The sequence below is a fragment of the Gallus gallus genome, chromosome 2 (assembly GCF_016699485.2).
Source record: "Gallus gallus isolate bGalGal1 chromosome 2, bGalGal1.mat.broiler.GRCg7b, whole genome shotgun sequence".
Taxonomy (NCBI): domain Eukaryota; kingdom Metazoa; phylum Chordata; class Aves; order Galliformes; family Phasianidae; genus Gallus; species Gallus gallus.
In genome coordinates, this window is record NC_052533.1 from 40374797 (window position 1) to 40401413 (window position 26617).

The window sequence follows — 26617 nt, forward strand, 5'->3', positions numbered from 1 at the left end:
CCACAGATCATAGAATCATGGAATGGCCTGGGTTGAAAAGGACCACAATGATTGAGTTTCAACCCCCCTGCTATGTGCAGGGTCGCCAACCACCAGACCAGGAGTTACAGTTCTTCCCCTGCCTTCACCAAAGTACTCCAACTTCTTAAACTTGTCACCTACAAATAACTGAGGAGGCTCTATTGAGCTGTTGCACTGGCAAGGTATGCTGCAAGATGGTGCTGTTACTATTGCCAAAGTTTTCTATATGAAACACTGTTGTTTTACCAGGCTTAATTTAAAAGGAAAAAAAAAAAGAAGAAGCACAAAACTAGGTAGCTTTGGTTCATTTGTGCCAGCAGAACGTTCAAAAGACAAAACAACACTTATTCCTTTCCAAGAGGATTGCAGTTTGCCACTTCCCAGGTTGCTCACATTAGCTGACCTCCAGCTAAGTTCTCTTGCATTCTACTTTGTTTCACATATGTGGTAACAGCTTACAACTTATTTGCATTGGCACCTTCAGCAAAGTTCATCTGCCAGTTCCCAACAAAATTGCTTGCCGCTTGGATCTACGAAACATCTGTGGTCATGAGAAGTTCCAAACGTCACAAAAGGAACCCTTAATTACATCAATTAGTCAGGTAAATGAAGAGAAGAGTGAGATTTGCAGCTGACATAAAGGAAGCCAAAAGATACACAGATAAAGGTGTTAAGAAGAACACAGGCAAGTGGTCCAAAACAAGCAATTCATGAACTAGGCAGTCTACAAACAGAACTACTCACAAGGGTGCAAGATGGCTGCCTAGCCAAATGTGCCCCAGCCCACAGGTGATCCTGAGTTCCCAAAAGATTCATAAGCCAATTTAGAGTCAATGTCTGGAAAAAGCTGTCAAAGTAATAACAGGGATATAAGGACTTCTTCCTCCTTGCCCATACCGTTCATCGGCAGAAGTAAGAAAAGATGACCTTTAACAAGAGAACAAAGTCTTGATACTCCATTCTGCCTCTATTTCTTAAGCACGTTGGACATACTTTTACAACTGTGATAGCTGTGAATACATTTGATCCTTATTACTCATCTATTTTTTCTCATCCTAAAGCCTTCAAAACAAAGCTCCTGAAAAGTCAACCAATTCTGAATATGCCCAAGTTATGCTGGGAAACAGCAGTATAGTTCTGCTTCCTAATTACTTTTCAGCAAATTCTGTTTGCATGCAATGCTAACCTCTAAGATATCCCAAAACTCAAATCTTTTACTGTAATGCTTTTAGTATATACTGAAGCTTTCTTCCACCAGAGGACGAGGAAAATATTGGTGAGGAAATGGAAGTCTGTTGGTTATTTTAAGTTTGAGGGGTAACAAACAGCACTGTAAGGCAATTAGCCAGACATGCACATAAAAGTGTGCATATACTCTTTTATTTCTAAATAAGAACACGTGGATACACACACATCTGTAGCATTTGACATTCTGAACCCTAATGTACTTAAGAATTTTTTTTGTCACTGTCTCTAGGTAACCCTGAAGTACATGAAAAAGCAGTGGTACTTAGTTTCAAACAAAAGGGACAGTTCATATCCCTAGGTCTTACACTTTACTGCCTGTTCATTTTATGAAATAAGGTGCTTCATTTTATCTGAAGCTCTACTGAAATACTATGCAAGACAGAGTGCTATTATGCATCTCTGGGAGGAGTAATCATCATACCCCTCTTCCCTCCAAAATGTTGACACAGAAAATCCTTTGGCTTCTTTATTTCAAAAGATGTGGTGATCAGATTTCTATACGCAAGTTCACAGAGCAAAACATTTCTGACACGCAGTCTTGTTCTAGAACTGCAAGGCAGAATAAAACTCAAGATGCACACGTAAGATTTTGCATCCTGCTTTTGTAAAGTAACCAAAACCCCTCCTTTTCTAAGATAAATCTTAAGGGACCAGAACTCCCCACTACATCAAGCTGCACTTGTACATTAATCATACAGTGAGGAAACAGAAACGATGCTTGCCAACAAGCAGTGCTGTACACCAAAGCTGAATACAAACATGAGAGACAATAGATTTAATTTTTCCGGAAGCCAAGCTAGGAAGCAGTCAAAGCAATCTGCTTACACAGTATTTCACCATCTTGTTAAGCAAAAGGAGAGCCTTGCATTCAGCTGATTGAAAGCCATCTCACTTCCATGCCCACGCTGCTCCTTCACTCCCTGACAAGCTACTCAAGCACTCTTGGCCAGGAGCACAAGGCAGTATGCTACAAAACCCTGCCCTGCTCCCTGCTGGTTGGGTGCTGTCCAGCCCCAAACCCAGAGGGAATTTAGGTTACAGAACTTCCATTCCATTCAACATTGATAATTATCAATATTTACTACTCCATACTTCCACTTCTCTTTCAGTTTAGGAAACAAAAACAGAAGCAGATTATCACTTATCTTACAACAAGGCAGACATTTGTTAATTTCTTACTACACATAGGACTGCCCTAAGTATAACTCGTTATTGCCATGACAGACATTAGTTTGCACTTAAGTAAGTCTTCTCTGCTGTAAAATACAGAACGTGTTCGGAACACGTGAAATCATCAAAGCAAAATGCAAAATGTTTGCTTCATCAGTATTGTTGATCTAGACCTCTTCCACGAGGGGCTCTGATTTTTTCCCTGGCAATAGCTTGAAAAGCCGTGGATTTGCTGAAAAGCTGCACGTGTAGCCATAATGCCAAAGGTTCCTCGATGGAACTTGAAACTGAGTTATCAAGGGCAAAGCAGCTTTCCCAGAATCTCAGTGATCTCTATTCTATGCAGTGTGGAACCTCCCAGCCCTAATCCAGCAGAGTGGAGACACAACAGCCTTCCCACTACAGTCAAGGGCACGTGTACTATAGCTATTTTCCAGATACAACACTTCTCTCAAGCACAGGCTAATAGCTGCCTTTTCCACAGCCTCATATCAATCAGTGAAAGCGACTTGCTTACACATACTATACTAATTGAAGAATGCCTTCTGCGGAGCAAGACCAAAATAATCAGGGTAAGCCAAGTTTAGTTTGCTTTCAGAGAATGGGAGAACAAAATTAATTATGTTGATGAGATTCTTCTCCAGAATTCCTCAAAACGACGTGCAAGTTCACAGTCAGTAGGTCGTATCAAGTCTTCGAATAACTCACCACCAAATTAGACTTCACTTGTTAGACAAAAAGCTTTGTTTTACCCCATTGAAAACATCTTTCTCCTCACACATCATTTGCTTGGTTTTACTGTGGCACTAAAAAATTAAACAGCTTTTCCAAGGAGCACTAATTGTACTTCTGCATAACAGCAGAATATAAAGCAGAGTATAAACAACTGTTTCAGCATCCTTTGGTGAAGTCCTGCAGCACAAGAATAGATGGGCTGACTATGGAAACAGAGCAGTAACAGCATTACTTATTTCTACAGTGAATACAGGCAGCACATCTCCAAGGCAAGCACTAAGTCCCTGTAACACAGCAGTAAGTCATCTACTGCATTATAAGCCAGGTTCACTACCAAAAGAGAATGATCCTGTGCTTCTATCAAAGGGATGCCCTTATTAGTATTCCCGTCACTAGCCTACCTGCAGAGTACAGAAACACAATTCCTTCCACATTATCACCTTCAGAGCTATTTCTGAGATAGATCCAAACATCAGCAACACCACTGGCAAAGCGGAGACAAATAAAATAAATGCAGTTCAAGAATTCCACAGTTTCCCATGCTGTTATGATTAAATAAGGCTTACTACACAACTTTCATTTAATTCTGGCCTCTTGGAAAGTGAGATAGAACAGGAAGAACATCCCCAAAAGCGTACCTTCATTCTGAAACAGTAACCTAACTGTTTTGCTGCTACACTATCTAGGTAAATGTCCCATCAAAACAACTGATACTTTAGCATTGTAACTCTGTTGACCAAAACAGAACATAGCTTACATTTGGAAGGCTCTTATCACACAGAAGGTGAAGAAGTTCAAGTTCAGATTTGAAGAGGAAGAAAAGAAGTTATCTGGCAATACTTGCAAGGCTAGAGATTACGAATCATTCAAAATGAACAAGATACAAATAACAAGCAACGTTTCATCAGCTGCAATGATGAAGTGATCGTGGAAAAGCTGACAGACATTGGAATAGAAAAAAAAGCAAATGGACAATTAAAGTTGCGTTCAATGCAAAAAATCAAGTAATAAGATTTCATATTTTTTTTGCAGTCTCATGACAATCTGCTGTCTCAAAATGCAATGCTGAAGCTCGCCATAGTTCAAGGATCCACTAAAGGAAAGCAACAAGCCGAAACAACTCCTTGGGATATACCCGTTCTCTACAGTAAGTCATTCCCAAAACACGTATGAGCAGAAAAGTGCACCTGCAAATTAGCTGTATAGGCTGTGGGAACTTCTTCTCAAGCACCCTGACAGCCAGCAGACAGAAGCAGAGCTCAAAGATTCAAACAGACAGGCCTGGCCCTGCAAAGCGAGAAAATGTGCACACGAGGCAGCTGAGCTCTGACTGCCCACTCTGCTCAGAGCCTTTACTACAGAGTGGAGTAAAGCACGGAGAAAGCCAAAATACTAATGATTCAATGGCAGCGTAAGCGTGCAACACAGACACTTACAGTCGGGTGCACGTGTCACTGGATGGTTTGACATCCTGAGAATTGCAGGCAAAGGATTCAGAGATTGGAATGCATGAAACACAAAGCCTGCTAGAAAGCAGCTATTCAGTTGGTTTGCAGGCTAGGGAGCCTATTTTCTCATGCATCACGGAATGACTTTGCACATTACTGCTTGAATACACGCTGCAATTTATTGAATAAATGATTAGTTCAGGCCTCTGTATTGAAGCCTTCACACATTCTGTGCTGCTATGGATTCCATCCATAACCTGCAGTGGTGACATTTCAGCTTCTTCACCTATCCCGCTTGCTGGTTCAGGTATAATTACTGCAGGAAGGAATGAACACGAGGGCCCTCAGTAAGCATCAGCTTTATCATCACACTCAACAAAAAGCATCAATCTCTTCTGCTCAGCACCTTTACCGTACAAGTGAGCAGAAGGAAGAGTTTGGGGGGAAAAAAAGAATGAAAAATTCTAACAACAAAAGCTACATGCTTTCACCTGGAACTGACAGCAAGACAAGCCTATTTCCTTAAGAAAACAGGGATGGCATGTTTTCTATTGCTATGATGTGCTAAATGTGGTGGCTATGGCCACTCTGACAGAACTGCTTAAGGATCAGGGCATATTTGCTGTACAGAATTGTTTAGGAAAGCTTGTATTTCTATTAGTTCACACAATCATAGAAAAATGCTTTTATATTGAAGTCTTCACATTAAGCCTGAAACAATTTTGTAGAAATAAAACTATAAATCAGTCTGGATTTTGTCAATTTTGAGTGAAGAATTACCAGCATTATATGTTAACCTTCATTTCACAAAACTGTGCATCATATCCAGAAACTGACATCTGGTATCTGACTTGTCTTGAGTTATTTCTATGGTGTTTTGAAATGTTTTCTAGGTTCTTAAAAATGAGGTGTTAACACAGTTAAAAATAAATGCTGAAATAGCAGAATTAACGTGCCAATATTATAACTGCTCTAACACAAAGTATGCATAAATGTACTTTTCAACTCCTGCTTAGAAGTATTCTAAGAGTAAAGAAATTGGAAAGAGTCATGGCAAGAAGTGATCCTTATGAACAACAAAAAGCCAGTATAACTTAAAAGAAGAAAGCTTAAAAACAGAGGAAACCTGGGGCAACAGAGAAACTGCCTGAAGACATAAGGCTTCACCTACTCCAACCTCAGTCTGTGCAGTACAGCACCCACATGAGCTCTCCTTTCCCACTGGCACAATGTTTCAGGGACAGCACCCTGGCTTACAAAGGAACAGGCAACTGAATATAGAGGTTACATAGAATTCTTACAACAAGAAAAACAACATCGACAATCACACAACCAACCAAACAACAACAACAAAAAAAAGGGGCATCAACTAAAAAGAAGTGCTACACTTAGGAGGTGTTCTGGAACTGTGTGGATGTGGCACTGAGGGACGTGGTCAGTGGGCATGGTGGAGATGGGTTGGTGGTTGGACTATGTGATCTGAGACCTTAATGGTTCTGTGATTTAGTCATCCTATAAGCTCTACATCAATTAACAGCATGTCTCTATACAAGAGATTAAACAAACGGAATGAGTGTTTGAAACCATTCTACGATGCCCTCAAGCTCTGAAGGAAACACAGACGCACACTACTGATCAGTGAAGATTATCAGTATCCCATACACTACACTACGAAGAGAGAAAGACAGCGTAATCTTCTTGGCAAGGATCACCACTGGGAGGAAGAAACGTTCCAACTCCACCAAGAACAGCTATCCAATTTAATTTCAAAGGATCACATAAAAAGCTCTCAATTATTATGCAATCTTTCTTTAACATCAGCAGAACCTCCAATCTCAAAAGCCTACTCAGTTACATCATGTAACAAGCAACAAATCAGAGGGCAAGAAGTTCTGTAACAGGTTCACCAGACAGCCCCGTAATCCCTGCACAATATTCTCCTCGCTGGGAAATTCTAAGCCACCGCTCAGGGCAGGAAGGGTCGCAGCCACGGACAGCTCTAGGATGAGAGAAAACACTTGGGAAAAAAGCCCACAAGAAAGGGACGACCGCAGGGCTACGAAGAGCCACAGCGCTCCCAGAGCCCACATGACTTCCCCGGGCTTCGGCCACGCTCCCACACGCCGACGCGCAGCTCTCAGAGAGAGGAGGGCCGGCCGAGCGGGAAGCGGCAGCGAGCTCGCAGATCCACCCGCCCACAGCCATTCAGTTCCTCGTGGCGGTGCGCGCGGGAGGGCCGCGGTGCTCACCCAGCAGCAGGACGCTCTTCCCCGAGGGCAGCTTGGAGCGGGAGCGCGTGGACACCTCGCTGAGGATGCAGGACCTGCGGCGGAGAGAGGCGCGGCTGAGCGGGGGCTGCGGGGTCGCCGCCCAGCGGCTCCCTTCTCTTCTCTTCGCTTCCCTTCCTTCCCGCCCGCCCGCCCGCCCGCAGCGCGGCCCCCGCCTCCCCACCCGCGGGGCCGGCAGCCACCGCCCGCCCGGCCGTGTCGGCCCGCAGCCCGGCGGCGGGGCGGGGCGGGCGATTACCAGAGGTTCTGCCCATCGTCCTCCTCGCCGCCCGCCCGCAGCTCCGCGCTAGCGTTGTTCGCGGCGCCGGATGCCGAGGAGGAACCGAAGGAACCGGCTCTCCCCACCGCCGCCATCTTCGCTGCCTCCTCCCTTCCCCGCCCCGCCGCCTCCCCGAGACGCGGAGCGGGCGGCGGCGCGACGGCGGCTGACAGGAACCCGGATGTGGGGAGCCGGGGGCGGAGCGGAGGGAGGTGCGCCGCGCCCCGGTGAGGCGGAGTGGGCAGCCGTCCGTCGGACGCCGGTGAGGAGCGCCCCGAGAGTTGGGGGTGCGTGGGGACCGTCTCCTGCGGGCAGAGCCCTGCGGCTGGGATTGGGAGCCGCGTTCCCCTGCCCGCCTGCTTTCACGGGGATCGGTGTTGCCGGCTGGTGGACGTGCACCGGCGGTTGCGTATGTGCCAGAGCTCATTCACCGCGATGGGAGCCCTCCTCCTTCCCTCAGCCATTCCCGCTTCAAGGAGGCTTTCCCCGTCTCCTCCTGCAGTCATGGGGGGTTTAATTCAGCTGCGTGCCTTTGCACGAGAGGTGAGAGGTGTGCAGTCCGAACTCCCGGAGGACTGTCGTACCACAGTTCGGCACCTGACATCTCTGGTGATGTTGCGTATCCAATGCCTTCACCGGGAGCCGTCCCTCCCTCCTCTCCGTTTCATTCCGCCCTGAGGCAATGCGGAGAATCACAGAATCACAAGGAAGTGCTTGGTCATCGTGCTCTCCTCGCTTAGGCTGGGGGATAAGACAGCAAGATTGCAGCCTGTATGATAGAATTGAGCCTTCATCAGCTATGCAGTGTGCTGGTACGCGCGCTGTTAACAGGCAAGGCTGCTATACGGTGAGCCTTACTCAGTTAGCTGTGCTCGTGATGGAGGAGGAAGTTTAGAAAAGCCTGTAGTAAAGATGAAGCAACCATAGAAAAGAATGAAAACCTATAAAACGTTATTTCCTCTCCCCCCTCTGTAAGGTAATCTTCTATCTGGCAAAGACAGTCGTGGGGATGTATGGGGACTGCTGTTCTGTGCAGCCTGTACCCGATGGGCACTGCAGACAGGGGCTGGTGGTAATGGAATGGCACCCAGCGATCGTGCAAGCCTCCCTTTCTGCTGCCTCACCCAACCTGTAGGGATTTATCCAAGTGCATTAAATAGAAGAGCTTTCCACGGTACGAAACTGTAAAATCCAACTTCCACATTTAAAATATGTTTTCTTAAAATACCGTGCTGTCAATGTATCCACTCCAAAACTACTGTTCTGTTCTGATACCCAGGCACCATTATGCTTGCAGGGGTAGATCTGTTGTATGAAGCGTACAACAATAATGAAGAATTAGGTCCCACAGTTATGATGACAAATAACTTTATTTCTGCTGTTGAGTGTTAGCAACAGTTTTAACTGGAAAAAGGAGTGGCCGTGGTTTAAGGACAAGGTCAGCATCCCTCCAAGGTACCCTGAGGTGGCCAGTCCTGGAACAACCAGTCCTGTTGTTCCCAGCAGGGAATGGCACTGCCTGGGTGCACAGGTTGGTGGCTGTAGGAGTGGGGTGTTGCCTTCCCCTATGTTCTGAGCCTTCTCCTGTTCTGACAGGCTTGGATCATTCTGTATTCTTCTGCTTGTTCTTCGCACAGGGCTCCTTGTTGGCTGTCAGTCTTCACCTAAAAAGTTTTGTCTGAATTAACATTGCATGAAATCTGAGAAGCAATAGTCCAGCTTCTCTGCCTGCACGTATTGTCAGTGGCCAAATACTGTAAAATTGGTTGCGAATGTAGAAGGCATTTTGTTCATAGGCCTATGGAAATGAATTATTATAGTTCAATTACGTTTAAAAGATCCAGTTTAGATTGTCAGAGAGATTTTACCTTTAAGGCAAAGCTGTTCTTCTCAGCACTGTTGACCTTGTTGTTGAAACCATAATTACAAAGGTTGCAGTGCTCTATACGTGCTGTAGTTCGCTGTGCGGAAAGCATCTCTCTGAAGAGACAGCAGTAGAGAAGCCAACTAGAATTTCCGCATGGTATTTTGTTGCCTTTGGCTACAGTTTATTAAAAGCTACAAAACTAAACCTTGAAAAGAAAGACAAGTGCGATTTGTCATTATTTGTTGACGTGAATTTGTACATAGGTAATATTCAGAGGGCGCTCATGAAGACATTAATGATTTTTGAAAGTGATTTATTTTTGGGGGGGGTAGTTTTAACCACAGTCTTCTGAAGTGAATCTTGAAAGTGAATCGCTGATTATTTTCTTGTTTACAATGCTCTGTTGTTCTTTCAGGGAACAAAAAATATTGTTTGACTGGGCTGAATAACTGACAGTAGTGTGAATTGCAAAGGGACGACATCAACACAGACTGAATATTCAGCATGAATGCTGACATTTCTTGAACTATGCATAATAGCTGGGAAGAACAAGCACATTTCCGGAGACTTGTTGGGAGAAATCCATAAGAAGTATTAGACTATGACCAGGTATGTCCTACCTATTCCTGTGTTTCTTTAGACCAAGTGCAGGTTCCATTAATCATTCTCCAAAGCTTTTTGTTGGTTGTTGATAGCAGCTTCTGCAGAGATGTGCGGCAATGTGACCATTGACTTTTGCATTTATTTACTACATATTCATTGTAAATTTATAAATATGTGTAGGGCTAAGTGTAATTTTACGAAGCAGAGTATTACGGTCTGCTGCAAAGGAGACAAAGGAGTTTCCTTTCACAGACACAGTTTTATTTCTTTAATCTAAACTGGTTAGCATTCTGCAGCTGATGTAGCAGAGTATCTTCAACATATGTTTAAGTACACCCTTAAATTTACTTGGAACCAATAGAATTTAAAGTGTATTGTATTTGTCTGGTTGGCAAATCATGGAATCATAGAATGGCTTGGTTTGGAAGAGACCTTTCGAGATCATTGAGCTCCAACCCCCTGCCACGGGCAGGGCTGTCACCCACCAGCTCAAGCTGCTCAGGGCCCCATCCAACCCGGCCTTGAGTGCCTCCAGGGATGGGGCACCACAGCTTCTATGGGCAGCTGTGCCAGGGCCTCACTACCCTCTGAGTAAAGAATTTCCTCCTAACATCTAATCTACATCTCCCCTCTTTTACTTCAAAGCCATTCCCCCTTTTCCTATCACTAGCAGATCATGTAAAAAATCAGTCTCCCTCCTGTTTCTAAGCTCCCTTCAAGTACTGGAAGGACACCATATGTTATTCCCAGGGCATTCTCTTCTCCAGGATGAGCAAGCCCATCTTCCTCAGCCTTTCTTCATAGAAGAGGTACTCCAGCCCTTAATATGTACCCACTGTGTGTGTGCAGAAGGCAGCTGTACAGGGTCTAAAGGAAAGGAGGTGGATGGCAGATATGTCACCCTCAGGGCATGCTCAGCTCTCTGAGGGACACGTGGTATGAGCATGTTTGTTTCTTTGGTTTGAGCAGGATTGTTCCTTCAAGGAAAGAAATGTCTCCGTCAAATTTTATTCTGGGTAGAGAGTATTGCACATAAATATACATAATTTCTCAGCCTAGTGTAGAGATGGTCAGCAGCAGCACTTCCTTGTGCATTATTCACAGTTCTGCTCTACCTGCAATTGGCTCTTTACCCAGAGCAGCTGAGCGACTGCTCCTCAAGTAGGTGGTTTGCTTTATGCTGGCTGTTTGGTTCTCAGGCAGCATGGCTGCAGACATTACCAGAAAGCAAGGAAGTATGTTTCTGAGTGACATCACAGCTAGTTTGTGCATGTTGTCTCTAGGTATCTCTGAAGACATTTGTATTTGCTCTGTCTTGAGTGGGAATAAGATAGGATACCTTCAATTTACTGCAGAATATGAACGTTCATAGTGAGAATTACCAAAGAGTAGCTAAAAAGTGTAAACTGCACTCTGACTACCTTGCAATAATTAATTCAGACATACTCTTCTAAGTAAAGGCTGCCAAGATGTCACCCCATTGCTCCACTGTGTGGTCTGAGAGCCTTTCACCCTCAGGACTCAGTGCCTGTTCAGCCTTCAACCTCTGTCTGGTTCCAGCCCTTAGCTGGGATTTCCATAACCATTCCATGTTGGAAAATCCTTAGCCCTCCTTAGGAGGTAGTGGGCTCCAGTTTAGCTGCCACCAGAGCAAGCATTCTACACCACTTACCTTGGAAAGAAATATTCCAGTTATGCGAGCATTGTAATAAATACAACGAGTTCACATTTTCATAATCTCACTGACTTAATGATCTTGAGACCTACTACCATTATACCCTACCTCTTTGCAGGAAGCTCTGTTTTGTTACTTTCTCCAAGGCAGCTCTATTTTCAGTTTGATATGCCTTCAAAAGCAAAACCTTTGGAATACGTTTCTTTTACTTATGAAAACTTGTGCAGTTCCCTCCATTTTTCCCTTTAAAAGGCTAGTCACTGAAGGTCTGTGGAGCTCAGAAATATTCATCCACCTATGCTCCTGGGTGATGGGTTGCTATTATAGCTAAGCAGTGTGTTCTGTGTTGGAAGAAGATACCCTTTTCTGTATTTCTCTTTCTGTGAATCATGAATAACATCTTCAGAGAGGATAATGTGTGCTTTTCAACAGAACTGCCTGTTAAAGTCCTCATCCTCTGAACTGCATAAATGGATTACTTTGGTTAATATGAGCACATGGAGTGTAATCTGATAACCGACAGAAAAATAGGGCTCAAATAGAAAATACAAATAGTCCACATGGGGAAGAAAGTAATACTTGTCTTAGAATTGCCTCACAGCTCTTAGGATTTTAGTTTTTTATTTTTTTAAGGTTTTAATGTAATGAAGGAGGCTGGGGGTTTATTTAAATCCTGAAGAAATGTATTAGGTTGTATTGAAGGATGCTGTGCACAAAACTGATTTGCAGAATTGCACTGAGGCTACCGAGAAGATATGTTATCCAGGCACGTATTTAATATATATGGTAACACAAAGGAAGAGGAAAAAAACATACCATGAATGGAAAAAATCCCGTCTCAGTGGCTGGCGTTTGTAGCCATCCCTGAGATAAACGGAGTGATGGGACGGGGCCATGTGATGGCCCTCTGCCTGGCTGGCTAAAAATAAGCAGTGTGCACACTTCATATGCATCTCTCCCTGTAGTGGGTGGGAGGACTGGAAAATCTACACAGGAGCAGATGCTCCACCCTTGTGCTTTTCACAGCGCCTGCCAGTTTCTTCTCCCTGCCCTTCTCTGAGGGAAGATACACATGAGAGGAAGGCTGTGTTTGGTTCTTAATCCCTGTATAATGGCAGCAACTCTGGGGATGGAGCTGAGAATTAGTGGTTCTTCTAAAATAATGTTATTTATCAGCATTTAATTGTTTTTAAAGGTAATTGATTCAGGCTTTAATGTCGAACACTGCACCCTCAAGAACCAACCAAACAAAACGTCTCAAAGAGTATTTTACAGATTTATTCACACACAGTAAAATAAGAAATCAGGTATCTCATGGTTTATTGAAGTAATTTCTCATATTTTGGCAAGAATCTTGCCAAGAAAAAGAAATTTTTCCCCCTTCCTTTCCCCCTCTTCCTTTTCTTTTCCCTCTTCTGGTCAAAGAGTGTTTATTGATAGTTGTCCCACTGAAGGTCGCTGAGTTTGTTTGTTTTTTTTTCCCCCACTTGTTTGCAAACAATCTCATATGCCTTTAAGATGATGATCTGTGGTGAAAACTTGCTGACCCATTACTGTAGGAATACAGTAGAAGTATTTCAGCCACATATTCTGAGGGCTCTGAAGCAAATATTTTGCCTTTGAACAAACATTTGAAATGCAAGTCAGAAACATTAGGGGTTTATGCACTGGTAGGTGGATTCAATGGCCTTGAGACACATTGTGAGGTTGATTCCTCTCCTAAACTAAATCAAGTGAAACCCCTCTCATGGCAGACATATTGCAGCAATGCAAAATAAGCATGAAAGTAGGACTAAGCGCAGAGACTTTCTGCAGGGTGCTTCCTCTTACTTGTTCATTTCTTCCATGTGTGAGGTACACAGACACCAGGTGCAGTACCAGTAGGACATCTGTCATGACAGCAGAAGGGGAAGCAGGGAAGGACCTCTCTAGGCATTTACTCTGCCCGGCAAATGCAGATCTCTGGGCACATAGTCTTATTTCAGGTATGCGTTATAAATGTCCAAAGTATATGTTAAAGGCTGCAAGTTGTAACCATAATAAAGAACTTTAAAAATAAACATTTTGTGGTCTCACGTAGTGACAAATACATACAGTCTGCATGTAGGACATCAATAATGTTTTTATCTTGCTTCCATAGGAATAACCATTAATATATAGTCTCGTTATGTGGTTATATTCAATAACTAAATTGAAATTTATGCAGAAGGTCACCATTTTTTTAATTCTCTTCTCCGTTTTAAGTTTTTCAGTATAACCTTTCTTCAAATCCATTGTGTCTTTCATATCCCTTTTCCTCTCATCATTCTAATCCATCTATAAAAGACATGAAAGTCCCTATTTTTCTCATCCACAAAGTCACTGAGCCGATGGTGTTCTGGGGTTTCTCATACCATCTTTGCATTGTGATAAAGTTCTTCTACTTCCTTGTGTTTTGGAGCCTTTTTCTGCCCTCAAATCCTCTTCTTAACATTTGTGCAGATTGCCATGCTGCTCTTCCCTTTGTGCTTGTGTCAGATAGAGTCTGCTGTCCAAGCAATTGTTCTCATTCCCACTCTGAGACCACTGTCCTTCCTAATTTTGAAGGAAGCCTTGACCACTAAGAAAGGGAAGCACTCATTCAGATGAGTGGTAGGCTTCCCAAAGCCTCTGTGCAGTACCTGTTAGTGAAAGTGACTCACAGTAACAGATCTGCTTTGTGGAACAGAGCCAGAGACAGAAAGATGTCCTGGCTAACTTGGCAAAATGGACTCTGTAGGGAAAAGATAAACTGGTTTTTCTTGGTGATGGTGAAGTTTTTGTTAAATAACATTTAGAAAAGGTAGAACCTCTGTCAGGTTTTGAGCCAATCTTCATTTCCTATTGCTTTAATTGCATTTCTTCACTCATCTGGCATCTCTTAGGAACGATGTGATGATGATACCACTGTCTGTTGTAGCTATATTAAGGAGGTGTTTCTTCCAAAATGATAAGAAGTGATGTCATTCCCACAATAGAATCGTCACTGAGCTTTAGAATTGCTGTGGTGACTCAGGGCAAAGCGTTCCAGCAAAGCTGTCAGCTCAGACTCAGCGAAGACTCAGGCAAATAACACCACAATCTTTTCAGTTTGTGTGCCAGGGATTAATACAGAAACATGAAGAATTTGAAATACATGAATAAATCGGGATCTGTTCTGTGGAAATTCTGCGTTCCAGAGGGACAAATCAGAACAGTGGCAGTGAGGAGAAAGGCAGTGTGACGATCCACAGGACTGGAAAAGCACGGCGCACAGTGAGGGGTGTAGTTACACCACATGGTGAAGTATGGTACAGAAATAACTGAGCTAACTGCAACTGAGCTGATCCAAAAGTGAATCAGGACAGTGACGATAGCTTGGTGTTGAATGTTGAGGAAAACTGGCTGCCTTGGTGACGGGGCTTATCGGCTCGAGAGGAATGTGCCAACACATCTATATGGCTCCTAGACCCAGGGGCATCCTGGCAGGCTGTCCCAGTCTTCTTGGACCTCCTCACATTGCCTACCACGCTGTAAGACAGGCGTTCCATAGAAGAGTTCAACTTGATTAGCCAGGCAAAAGGAATATTAACAGAGTGAATGATTTCATTCTTTCAATATACCACGAGCAAGATAAAAGCTCTGTTTTAATCTTAGGAACAGTTCTGGTAAAAGAGCATGAGTGATAGACGGACTAGGAATGCACTGAGCCTAGAAATCAGAAAGAATTTTCTACAAGGGCAAGGACTGTTTTCTACATTAATTTTGGGAATTTTCTACAAGGGCAGCTTTGGGACTGCCATCTGATTGAGTAGTTATTAAAGGGGATTTGGTCCATTTCTGAAAAGGGTTCAGTGATACATGAGAGTGGATCGTTCACAGTGGTTCTGGAGTTCCCTTCTATCCCTATGTCCCAAAATTCTGCCGTCCTGTTCAAGTGGCAGTCAGCAACAAATTCAACCAGATGAAAAATCGATCTGACCTAGCACCCTGCTTGAATAAGCGGATTCTTATTTTGTAAGATGAGTTAAAATTGTAAGGAGGCCATCATGCTTGCAGAATTTTTTTTCCATCATGTTCCAGCATTGAAGTCAAGAATTTTTTGATTCATGTATGGTTTGGCCTTCACAATATCTAATGGAAGTGAGTTCAGTTTATTATTACAAAACAATGTCCGTGCCCTCCAATGTTCTTATTGTGAAAGCTAGAGAATAATTGTTCCCAGCTCACCTTTTCCATAAAATCCATGGTTTAATACATCTTTATTACATCCTCCTTCAGATATTTTTCTAATTCTACCATAGCTTTTGTGATAATGGAAGGGCCCAAACTGCATATATTATTCATAACCAGGCTGTGGCCTGAATGTATACAGACTTCTTTTTAGTAATTCCTAAATTCCTGTTAGCCTTTTTAAGCACTGGAATGTTTCCAGATTTCTTTTCTGGTGATGCTGACTAACACCATACGTACATGCATTTAACTGTGTTTTACCCCTCCTCCCTTCGTGTGTTACAGTTATTGACACTGAATAGCCTCTGGCATTTGATTACCATTCACTATTGAACCATCCTCTGAAGCTTTTCACAGCCAGCTTTAGATTTATTCAGCCTGATAATTTTGTGTCATCTGGATTTGTCTTTTTCTTATTATCTGTCTACTTTTCATTTATGAGTACATTTAAGAGCTCAGATCTCTCTTAAGCCAGTGTCAGTGAACCTTGATACTTTCCTAATGTGAATATTTCTCTGTGAGGAAAAGAGTACAGGCAATATCAAATCTGACCTATTACGGTTGGCCTCTTCCTTTTTTAGTTCTTCTCAAAATAAATTTTTGCTGCTTTTGTTTCATTTTTTATCTATTGCATAAGTAGATGCCTTTTAAATTCCTTTGTAGGGTGTAGTTCTGCTTTTCAAAGGAAACACGGGATAATGGGAAAACAAGACAACAGAAATTCACCAGCATTTGATGATTTAGTTATCACATGTTGAGTTTAATGTCTCTAATTACCATTTTTATTTCATCTCAGTATGAGATTCTGGCACATACAGACAATTGAGAGTGATTGTCAGGCATGAGTACATTAAAAAACTTATTTTTTTTGAATGCTGGCATGTAAAGTTCTCTTTGGTTGTCTGACTACAATCTCCTATTGGCTTAATCCAGTATGCTTACTTATTAAGCTATGAATACCTGCAAATCCTTTAAAGGATTAACTGTATCTGGATGCTAAGCTTTCAAGGCAGTTAAAAATAACTTCAAACTGATGCTACTGACACACTAGAAATTGGACTTACTCTACACTTTATGCTGTGTTTGCTGCTGTTTTGCCAGATGAAATACTGTCTGGAGCTGCTTATAACTTCTAGGGAGCTTCGAGCTGACCAAGTGCTCTTGAAACCCTCTCTGCAACTAGCAGCCGCTTTCTGTTACAGCCTGTAGAGAAGCAGTGTTTGCTTGCCTCATGAAAATGCCAGTGGCCAAGGACATACAAGGCGGAAAAAGAAATTCAGTTTTATACCCATGCATGAAACAAAGGTGCCCTTCTCTGTAGGAAAGGCCAGGACTTACTCAAGGTGATCTAACCAGTTACTGCAGTGCAGTCCTTTGCCTGCAATGTGGCTTTTGCTAGCTGCTTTCACTATCCTCAGATGTGGACCCTTTTCATATCTGTCGTTATTGTCATACTCTAATGCAGTATGAGTGTGTATTCTGGATGCTGGTAGGTGTTAGAGATGGAGCCAAGCAGACAGAATCCACTACAATGGAAGACTTGCAAGGAATGCAGAGTTTCTTTTGGTACTCCAGAGAGTGCGTGGCAAAGCAGTACATTGCACTGTGTACAGTCCGCCTCTATTCCCTGTTATTTCCATGGATCATCTGGGAGGAGGAGTTGGCCATCACCTTCCTCACAAATCAGAAATGTTGAACTGTAATATATGTGACTATGGAAACTTTGAGACAGGACTTTCCAGGAAAGTGTTAGAGGAAAGCAATGTTTGTGCCACTTCTGTTTGCCTGGGTAGCTGCTTGAGGCCTGGTTTTAGGTCATCAGATATCCTTTTCTTCATCCCTGGAACCAGGGCTAACACTAATGTTTCTTCACGTCAAAAATACTTCTGGAGACTGAATAAAGTTTGTACCGAGGCAACTTCATACTAAACTGAGTCAGACTGTATTACCCTTTCAGCTCTTTCTAGTAGAGTGATATCAACAAAGCTTGGGAGAGTGATAATGACAATGGTTTCAAGTTGTGCCAGGGGAGGTCCAGGTTGGATATGAGGAAGAATTTCTTCTCAGGGAGAGTAGTGAGGCAGTGGCACAGGCTGCCCAGGGAGGTGGTGCAGTCACCGTTCCTGGAGGTGTTCAAGAACCGTGTGGATGTGGCACTGAGGGACGTGGTCAGTGGGTGTGGTGCAGGTGGGTTGGTAGTTGGACTAGATGGTCTTAGAGGGCTTTTCCAGCCTTTATGACTCCATGATAACATTTTAAATCGATTTTTGCTGTCATTGTCTGCCAATGGCCTTTGCCTTCCTGAAGAAGTGCCATGTTAAGCAAATACTTTGCTTGTGGGATTTCATCAATGTCTCTTTGGAGTAGCTTCTGAATTGCTACAGTGCTCACTACTGCACTCTATAAGCAACAGCTGACACTGAGCTATCAGGTAGACCGTATGGTTCTACCTATTTCGATGCCAGTTATTCTAATTAATGCCTAATTGTTCCTTAATATGTATTTTTATTTGAACTTGATGAAAAACTGTCAGATTAAATTTTACTCAGTGTGGGGGGAGAAAATTGACTTTTATAAAATGTGTTTGCTAATACAATTATTTGGTACTGTAGTACGAATAGAAACACTCATTTCCATGATTTAAATAAGAAAGACTGTGGAGCCCAAGCCTGTCAGGCTTCCATCAGAGGCTTACTGTTTCCCTGCCAGCTTGCCTACACATCTGCCTGGCAGGCTGTCTGTCCTGCCGAACACTGTGGCTGCCTCCGTGCCAGGGACAGCAGCACTACCAGGGCTGCGGCTGTGTGGCAGGAGGCCAGAGGGACTGCCTCTCCGGTACCACCCCAAGAGCCCCCAAAGGATGATGTGATGTGCTGTACTGCACAGACAGCTTCCAGGCACGCTGCTCGGTCAAAGAGCTTTCAAATCCAGAAATGTCTTACCTTGTGCCAGCTTTTGTAGCTTTCTGAGAAATTCTTTTATCAGAGGACATCCCTTCCTGTCAGTCAGGATGATTTTTGTATCTGAAAGGGGGGATGTATGCATTTAACACATCACTCTCTAGCAGTCCTACTTCAAAGGAACAGGTAGAAATGACACCAAATGCAATTGCGTGTCTAGAGGAATGTTACTTTTTAAATCAGAACATGGCTTCTGACAGAGCATTAGATTTTGCCTGGGTCTGGGGTTTTCTTTGCATTCTAGTAGACATTCTTGTTCCTCCTACGAATCTGAATTTAGGTTCAACCAGACCTCAGCAGTGTCATATGGACTAGCATGCACTTTTTAACCAGTTAGTGATTCATGGTATTTGATACACCTCCAGTATTAATAATCTACCGTTGGAGGACTGTAATAATAAATAAAATCTGATCTTAATAGATTTTCTCCTATCTTTTCAGCACTGAGAACAGGACAGTTTAGTAGCACAGAGCAGTGCTAGTGGAATTGGGGTTGTAACTTTTCATGTTTGTATAAAGGCACTAACCACCGCAACACCAGGTTAATAATACAATCACACAAAACAGTTTTGCTTTCTTTTCTTCTGTTTATTCTTTAATGGTTTGCTGCATTGAAGTGTTAGAAAGTATGTCTTAATAGAGCTTGCTCCACGAGTACATCAATTCCATAGTAGTGGGGGTGGTTGGAGAAGAATTTTCTTCTGCTCCAGATAATATGTGTAGAGTGCTACCAGATGCCATATAAATATAAAAGCCTCTCCATTTTATTGAATCTAAACAATGATATTAAAAGAGATACAAAATTAATGTAGCAAAGCAAGTGTGATAAAGACGATATTTTTAAAGACTGTTGTCTGGAGGTGATAATTTTTTTATAATTACCCACAAAGAAATGTAATAAAGGAATTTTAATTAACATAATACAGTAGAACATAAGATAACTGATGCTTAACGTAATTAATTTGTGAAATAGAAACAATGGCACTCCAGTTTGGTAATAATTTACTTCATGATTTGTCCCCAAAGTTAGCATAGCTCCATTCCTGAAGTTAGTCATCATGTAGAACAATGGGTTTGGGATCTAGGTGAATAATCTTTTTGCTTTCACAATGTTATCCACGTTGAAGAGCTGAAGAACCAAATCCTGCCTTCACTGGTTGGGCCAACGGCTTATCTAAATGAATACGGTATGAGGGTTGGAAGCACTGTATTTTGAAAGAGATATTATTAGCTCTTCTGTTTCTCAGCTAATGTGATATGGTGGATTGGAGAGGGCTGACCTTGTTGTGCATTTAGCAGATGCTTTCAGTGAGCTGTCCAAAACGAAACCAAATTCAATTGATTTGTATCTGTGCTATGCCAGCCTTATGTGTATTGAAAACATTGGAGCTATGCTAATAATAAAATCAGAACAAAATAAAGGTAAATCATACTAACTGGCTCTTGCTGAATGGACAAGCCGCTTCCTACTGATCTAATTCATTTTGCACTCATCAGCATCAAAATGGTGCTAGTATGTTTCCCACAAACCTACAAGCCTCAACATTTACAGACTAAAAGTAGTTATATGGCTGTTTTCTGCCTGCAGACTTAATAGCATATCAGATTATCATGACAGTCATATCTTCAGCTACATGCTGGCATAGCTCCAACTGCATAGCTATTGACTTCGCAAGGATTTAGATACAAACTTGAACTTAAGCATAGGCTTAAGTGATTCATTAGTTTGTCTCTCCTCACTTCTTCCTCTTGATATAATATATGTATCCATATATATTTATCTGTTCTCAAAGGCAGTGAATTGACCTCTCACCTAGCCAAAATGTCTATAATCAGATGGACTGCATTTCAGAATAAATCCTTCCTAGCGAATCTTCCCCCAGTTTCATGACGTTTGTGGTAGATGTAAATGAAGTCCTCTTCATCTGGGCCTTTTGTTTTAAGTCTCTTCATGTTTGTTGCAGTTATGGATGCCTGTTTTTCATTATGCTTTAAGAAGTTTACATTAAATATTACTAGTTGTAATAAAGGTTTTTAAAGTTAATTACATAAGAGCTGTTTTACAGCCTGAGACTACATGTCATCTCCTGTACAAAACATAAATGTTGTTGCACAAAGAAAGGAATACTAAAATTATGACTGTAGGCTGTGACTTTAATAAACAGTATAGGTTTGCTTAATACTTAATAAATTAAGAGATTTTACTGAAAGTATAACCTCATACTCCTGTGATATATTTGCCTTCTGCAAAATAGCATTAATCTGCAGTAATACTTGGGCATTCATGTCTGAGCAAATGAACAGGTGTGTTATTAGGCTGCCTAGATAGTCATGGATGTATTCAAATAAAAAGATTCATAAATGCTCTAAATATCTTGACAAATCAGAGATCTAACTGAAAACAATCAGGATAGATTAGAATTAAATATAAATTTTATTCATATTTCCTATATTTTTTTTCTTAAGAAGGTTTATGGCATTTTCATATATCTCTTCTGTACACCTTTATCTTTTTATCTGTACACTTTTAGTATTCGCTAGATGTACTGTGGTTTCTCCTGACATATGTGTCCTGTGAGGCAAGGGACAACAGAATCAAGAAATAAACATCTGACCGTGTCACAAATCCAATTAGCTCTGACAAGGCCAGTAAAGTCAAGTCAATAACAAGTCTGGAAGCAGCTTTGTATTTCAGATTGTACTGGAGATGGTAGGACACCAGCTGGACAAAGCAAAACCACTCCAGGCACCCACATTTTCTGCATCCAAGAAGACCAACCTATAGCCTGGCAAGATCACAAGTGCTGTAGCATTTTCAAGTGTCAGATCTCATCTCTTCAATGTTTCTAAGTAGCAGAGAGGAGGATGGAAGCATTCCCCTCACAGAATATAAAATATGCGCTAATGTCATTGCAAGGTAATGCAGTGAAGCAGAAACCACAGCAAACATCGGACAGCCTCCCCTTCTCACTGCCACCACCATGTCTGGGTATGGCAATGCCCTCATTTCAGTGCAGCAATCTTCAGACAGAAATTCTGGTGAAATTCTGGTGATTTTCTAATCCCAGAATCTATGCATGTTAAATGCACCTTTCCTTATTCTCGTTGTTGACACCTAATTTTGTCCAATTTAGTGAAACTGAACCACCGATCTGCTGTACTCGTTCCTGGCTAAGATTTAAAAACAGGTGAATTTTTCATCTTGAGTGTAACGGTGTCAATCTGGTGATACTCCTTTGATGCTGGCCAAATTACTTTGGGTTTTACCTGAGACAAGAATCCATTCCCTGACTTCCTGTCCAGAGATCTGAATTCTTCATTATTTCTGCATAGATGTAAACTACATACACCATTTACTTCCTCTATGTAAATCAGCCAATGCTGTATTACACTTGGAAGTTCTGCAGCTTTCGCACTCAAACCTAACTCACAGTCATGCAGTACACTTAACAAAAATGCTCTCTTCCCATATTCAATCGAGTAAGGTAACAAATAATAAAGACCCATTAAGGTCTTCCCATTAAGCAACATTCACCATTATTACTGTTAACTGTTGATATTTGCAGCTCATCATAACCTACTTTTGTAGTGGCCAGAATAGTCAAACATATGGTTCATCAGCAACAATATGGGCCCTAAAACTGTCACACAGAGCTACTTCAACTTTGGGATGTCAGAAGGGATCTTTCTTCTGGAAGCAGTGTGCTAAGCAGGGTTAGCTTGCATCTTGCAGCCACTCTGTGGCTGAGTTGCACTGGAAATTTCCCAGCATTTTTCTTATATTTCTATTTGATTGAAATTTAAATTACATTAATTTCAGCAATTTCTTTTCCCAAAGGGAGACTTTTCAGGCTTGAAATGGGATTTCTGGTCTGGAAATAAGAAACAAATACAGCAACACAGTGGTTAGGTTATTATATTATCAGATTTGGAATAGGAAGCTGAAATCGTTTCCCCTGTGTCTTAATTCCGTGTTTGTTGCCCATAGGGTACATGTTGGTATGCACTGCATCTTTTGAATCTTTTCCTCTGAGTTTTATTCCCACATAGAGGCCAAAAAGAGTCAATAACTCCCAAATTCTGCAGCACTGTAGTGCCGGATTCCTGGCTAATTGTGCTGTTGGTCCCATCCTTCCTGACAGTGAGAATTTAACGTGAGGTGAGATGGGCACATTTATTTTAGTTGTCAGGATGGTCTCAGAGGTCACAAAAAAAAAAAAAAGAGCAAGGAAAAAAATCATGTGCAAGATGGCTTCTACAGATAATAAAAAATTAAATATTTTGTCATGCTTTTACATGTTCCTAACTGCACTGGAACCTGATCTTCTTGCTACAACTTTGGGCACAAATAAAATTTAGCAAATGGATATAGACTGTACGTGCAATGCAGGCATATGCTGACATATGACTCCCATATGTCAGTTCACAGCGATTCTACAGCTCCTGAGCCTGTTTTGTTCTTTAAATAGCTTACCACCCTTTTAACATTTTGGACCATTTTTCTATTTTCATTATGGTTTTTCTTCCTTCCTTGAACGTCACATTCATTTATAAGTGACTTGGATCTGGCAGAAAGGACTGAGAGAAAGAAGGTAAAACAGTTTTCATGGATTTCTACTATAGCCAAATGTATCTGGAACCCAAAAGGCTGATGTGAACTGTTGGAATAAAATAAAACCTGCATTAATCTTAGTAAGTAAATAAATAATTACATGGACTGAGATTTTAGTCCTGAATTTATGCAGGGCCATATACAGTATTTTACTTGGAAGGTACATTTAATCAGTTTTTGATTATTCATTGTTAATTAATTTACTCAGCAAGTTAAAATCTAATGTGAAAAAGATAATGCATTGGTATTTAATAGCATATCATCGAATCCCAAAGTTTCATTTAGAACTGGAGGCGGCCTGAGCCTTGCTGTCTTACACAGAGTTTAAATTGAGGACCATGGGAGCTGCCAGCAGTGTGTTTCCTGTTGGTTTTCACAACAGAAAAAATGGATATCTTCATTCATGTGATCTGCAGATGTGCAGTATGAAAGCACTGAGATGTGAGTTGCTCAGAGACGTGCTATTTTAGGCAAAGAATGGATAAACAAACCTTCTATTGTCTCTTCAAAAGGTAACCCCACCGGAGCAGTCCAACATCTTTAGGAAAACTGTGTGGACTATGAGGTATGCTCAGCCTTACGTTCTGCAGTTCATAAAAGCTTTGGAAGAAAAAATACTTCAAATTTACTTAAGTCCCCTGAAAACTTTTAGATAAAAGGAAGTGTAATGAGAACATACACAAAGGCATTACTGCACTCTGTCAGTGTAGAAAAACCGTACTGAACCCATTCTTTGTCTTTTTGACAACTCATAGTGTCAATCAGCAAAATGCTTCATTTGTGCCTTTAAAGAGAACAAGAACTGCCTGAAATGTCTCAGGAAAGAAGCCATCTCTTCCTAATGTCTGGAGAAATGCTGAGAATAATAACTGTCAGAAACATGCAATTAGTAAGAATTTACATATCTTTTCTGATGTATAGATTTTTTTCTGCCTGGAGACATAACCATTTCTCACCAAACACTGCTTCCTAATGGTTGCAATATCAAGGGCATTGAGTGTTGGGCTTCCTGCAGTCTGTATGTTAGCTTACTCTGGCACAGGACAAGTGCTTAAGACTGGGGTGAAAAGCCAACGTTTGCTCCAAGCCTCAGAGTCAACACAGAGTACATTCGCTTTCTACGTCTTGAGGTCAAAGTACTCTGTGATGTGGAAGGGCATAAAGCAGTGCTTGGTGTGTTGGACGTGAACACGTACGTCAAGCAGACTTCTTACTATGGTGGATAAATCAGTTCCTGCTTGTGCTGAAAGGCACTGATGTAATCACAAAATGATTTAGAGACTTGACCCTTTTCCCCTTAACTGTGTAACACGGGAAATTTACACACCTCAGCCCCCCCCCCCCCCCCACCTTCCTTGTGAGTTAAGGATTGGGGTTTGGAATCCTGTTGAAATAAAGACTCTTCTGTCAATGACACCAAACTTCTACCGGCTTTAGGCCTTCTCTACAGGAAAGTAAAGGACCCAGAATGTAGGGTGATCTCTTCATGGTTTTTTTTTTCCTTGACTACGTTGACTTCCAGAGAATTCTGACTGGATGCACAGATTTCTTCTGGATGACACCAGAAAGGGGAAAAGTTGTGGAATTCTATTAAAAAATGTGTTCTTTATCCTAGGAAAGTCTGAGAACATAACACAATTCAGGTGATCCCAAGACTTAAACCCATTAATAGAAAAAGATCATGAAGCTATCATGAAAGCCAGATGGAGAGAAAACACATAACAGTACCATGAGCAAGCAGAATCACAGCAGATATAGATGAAGTAGAGGAGTTAGGTGATGCCACAGGGGAATTAATTACCAGGTGCTGCATGCTGTGAGGGAAACAATAAGAACATCTTTTCAAAATGGGAATCATAGAAATGTATTGAGGCTATGGTGGCACCAGTTCTCTAACTGCCTTCAGCTCCACTGATCTGTTTCCCCATAGTATCCCGGCTTCCAGGAGCTCTGCACTCCCCCATCACACACCCCAGGGATGATGAAGACCCATCTGCCTCAGCTCATCTCCCAGACCCTTCATACACATTTCACTGTGACCAGTGCTGTCACAAGTGGTAAGTGTTGCTGGGAAGACGTTCTGCCTCTCCTTGTGCCTGTTAAAGAAGGTGTCAGAAAGACTTACCTGAGGTGTTTGTCTTGCACTGCTGCTGTGGCTGCAGGGTGAATCCACCATTCCTCCCCCACAGCACCACCATTGCAAGTTCCAGTGTCAGCAAGGAGCAGGATCAGAAACAGTACACCGGTGTCTGTCACAGACAGCAGCAGTGAGAAAAGTTAGCTGGCTTCCACCTGTGAGGACATTGGAGCCTGGTGTGAAACAGACCTGCATGAGGCGGATCCAAGCAGAGCGTGTGGCTCCCCAGCGGTCCTATGGCTGGGGATGCGGTGTCTGGTGTGAGGGCTTTGCCCCACGGAGTTCCAAAATGTGTAGTGGTTCTGGGCCAGTTCCTACCCGACCCAAAGCAGCCTGTGTGAGAGTGTGCCAGGGGTGCAAAGGTCCTCAGCACAGCTTCTTACAGCCATCAGCCTGCTCCTTTTACTCCAAGCGAGTTGCTAAAGTAGACACAGCCCATGCTGGTTTTTTTACCTGCTTGCAGACAGAATAAAAATGGCAAGTCTGCAATAGACAATCATTTTCCAGGAAAATATATTCCACAGCACTCTGAAGGCACAAATACTGTATTGAAATGAGATATATTTTATTGTCTCTGATGGACAGATTCAGAAAAAGAGGATTACCAAACTGAGACTAATAACTGCATTCAACGTACTTACATTTACACTACTTTACATTTTAAATAAGAACTCCATCTGTAGGTGGAAATGCAGTCCTGGACCGTGCCTTGTTTTATTGCATAGTGCCACCTAGGGGTTGCACGCTTCTGAGGTTTAGAGGGGCAAGAGATAGGAAGCCCTGTAACTAGCCGGGTAGGTGTTAACCTAATCGCCTGTGATTTGGAACTCAGCAGGAAGAAAGAAGTGCTGCCAAGATTTCCATACTGTTGTATCTGGCCAAAGAACTGTAGTTTTTCCAGTTGCCTTTGGAGCTGGCTCCACTCTTAGCTTTCTTAGCAGCCCGACAGTGATGGAGGATGTTGTAGAGCCTGATTTTCTCCCCTGTGAGCCAGGTTTTGTTTGTCTGTGATCAGCAGGGAGGTTATCTGCTGCTGCAAGGCTGGGGATGGGATTGCTGTCATGCTGGTTTTGAGTATGCAAGGACTTAAAAGAAAGCCTCGAATGAATTGTGATGATTTCTTTCCTGAAAAACTCCAAAACAGAACTTTTAGAAGATTTTTTTTTTTCCTAAACACACTTTTTCTTCTCTCAGAGGACATCTGCTTTTATTCTGCATCTTCTTCAGCAGATGGCGTACCTGCCTCGCTGGAACCAGATGCACGTTCTACTGTCTGCTCAGTTGCCAAGGCAGAATAATGCAAACTGTACACATGTGTACTCAAGAACCTCTTTCCCTCATCCTTGGAGGAAGGTAGTGATGTT

The 26617-nt window shown here is 42.3% G+C and overlaps 2 protein-coding genes across 6 annotated transcripts in view; one reads left to right on the plus strand and one right to left on the minus strand.

Annotated features, from left to right (window-relative positions):
- The window catches only part of DYNC1LI1 (dynein cytoplasmic 1 light intermediate chain 1), a 22358-nt gene extending 15066 nt beyond the window's left edge, over positions 1-7292 (minus strand). Inside the window, exons 1-2 of the mRNA NM_001167737.2 lie at positions 7149-7292; positions 6872-6945 (exon numbers count right to left, since the gene is read on the minus strand). Coding sequence (NP_001161209.1) covers positions 6872-6945; positions 7149-7264 — 190 coding nt within the window. The 5' untranslated portion in view covers positions 7265-7292. The remainder of the gene's footprint in view (positions 1-6871; positions 6946-7148) is intronic.
- A 103-nt stretch (positions 7293-7395) lies between these two features.
- The window catches only part of CNOT10 (CCR4-NOT transcription complex subunit 10), a 50867-nt gene continuing 31645 nt past the window's right edge, over positions 7396-26617 (plus strand). Inside the window, exons 1-5 of one of the 5 annotated variants that reach the window (XM_046923225.1) lie at positions 7396-8016; positions 9452-9645; positions 23629-23681; positions 25047-25173; positions 26484-26606. The gene's annotated coding sequence lies outside the window, so the exon portion shown is untranslated. The remainder of the gene's footprint in view (positions 8017-9451; positions 9646-23628; positions 23682-25046; positions 25174-26483; positions 26607-26617) is intronic. The other 4 variants (XM_046923220.1, XM_046923219.1, XM_046923234.1 and 1 more) reach the window with 4 other exon arrangements.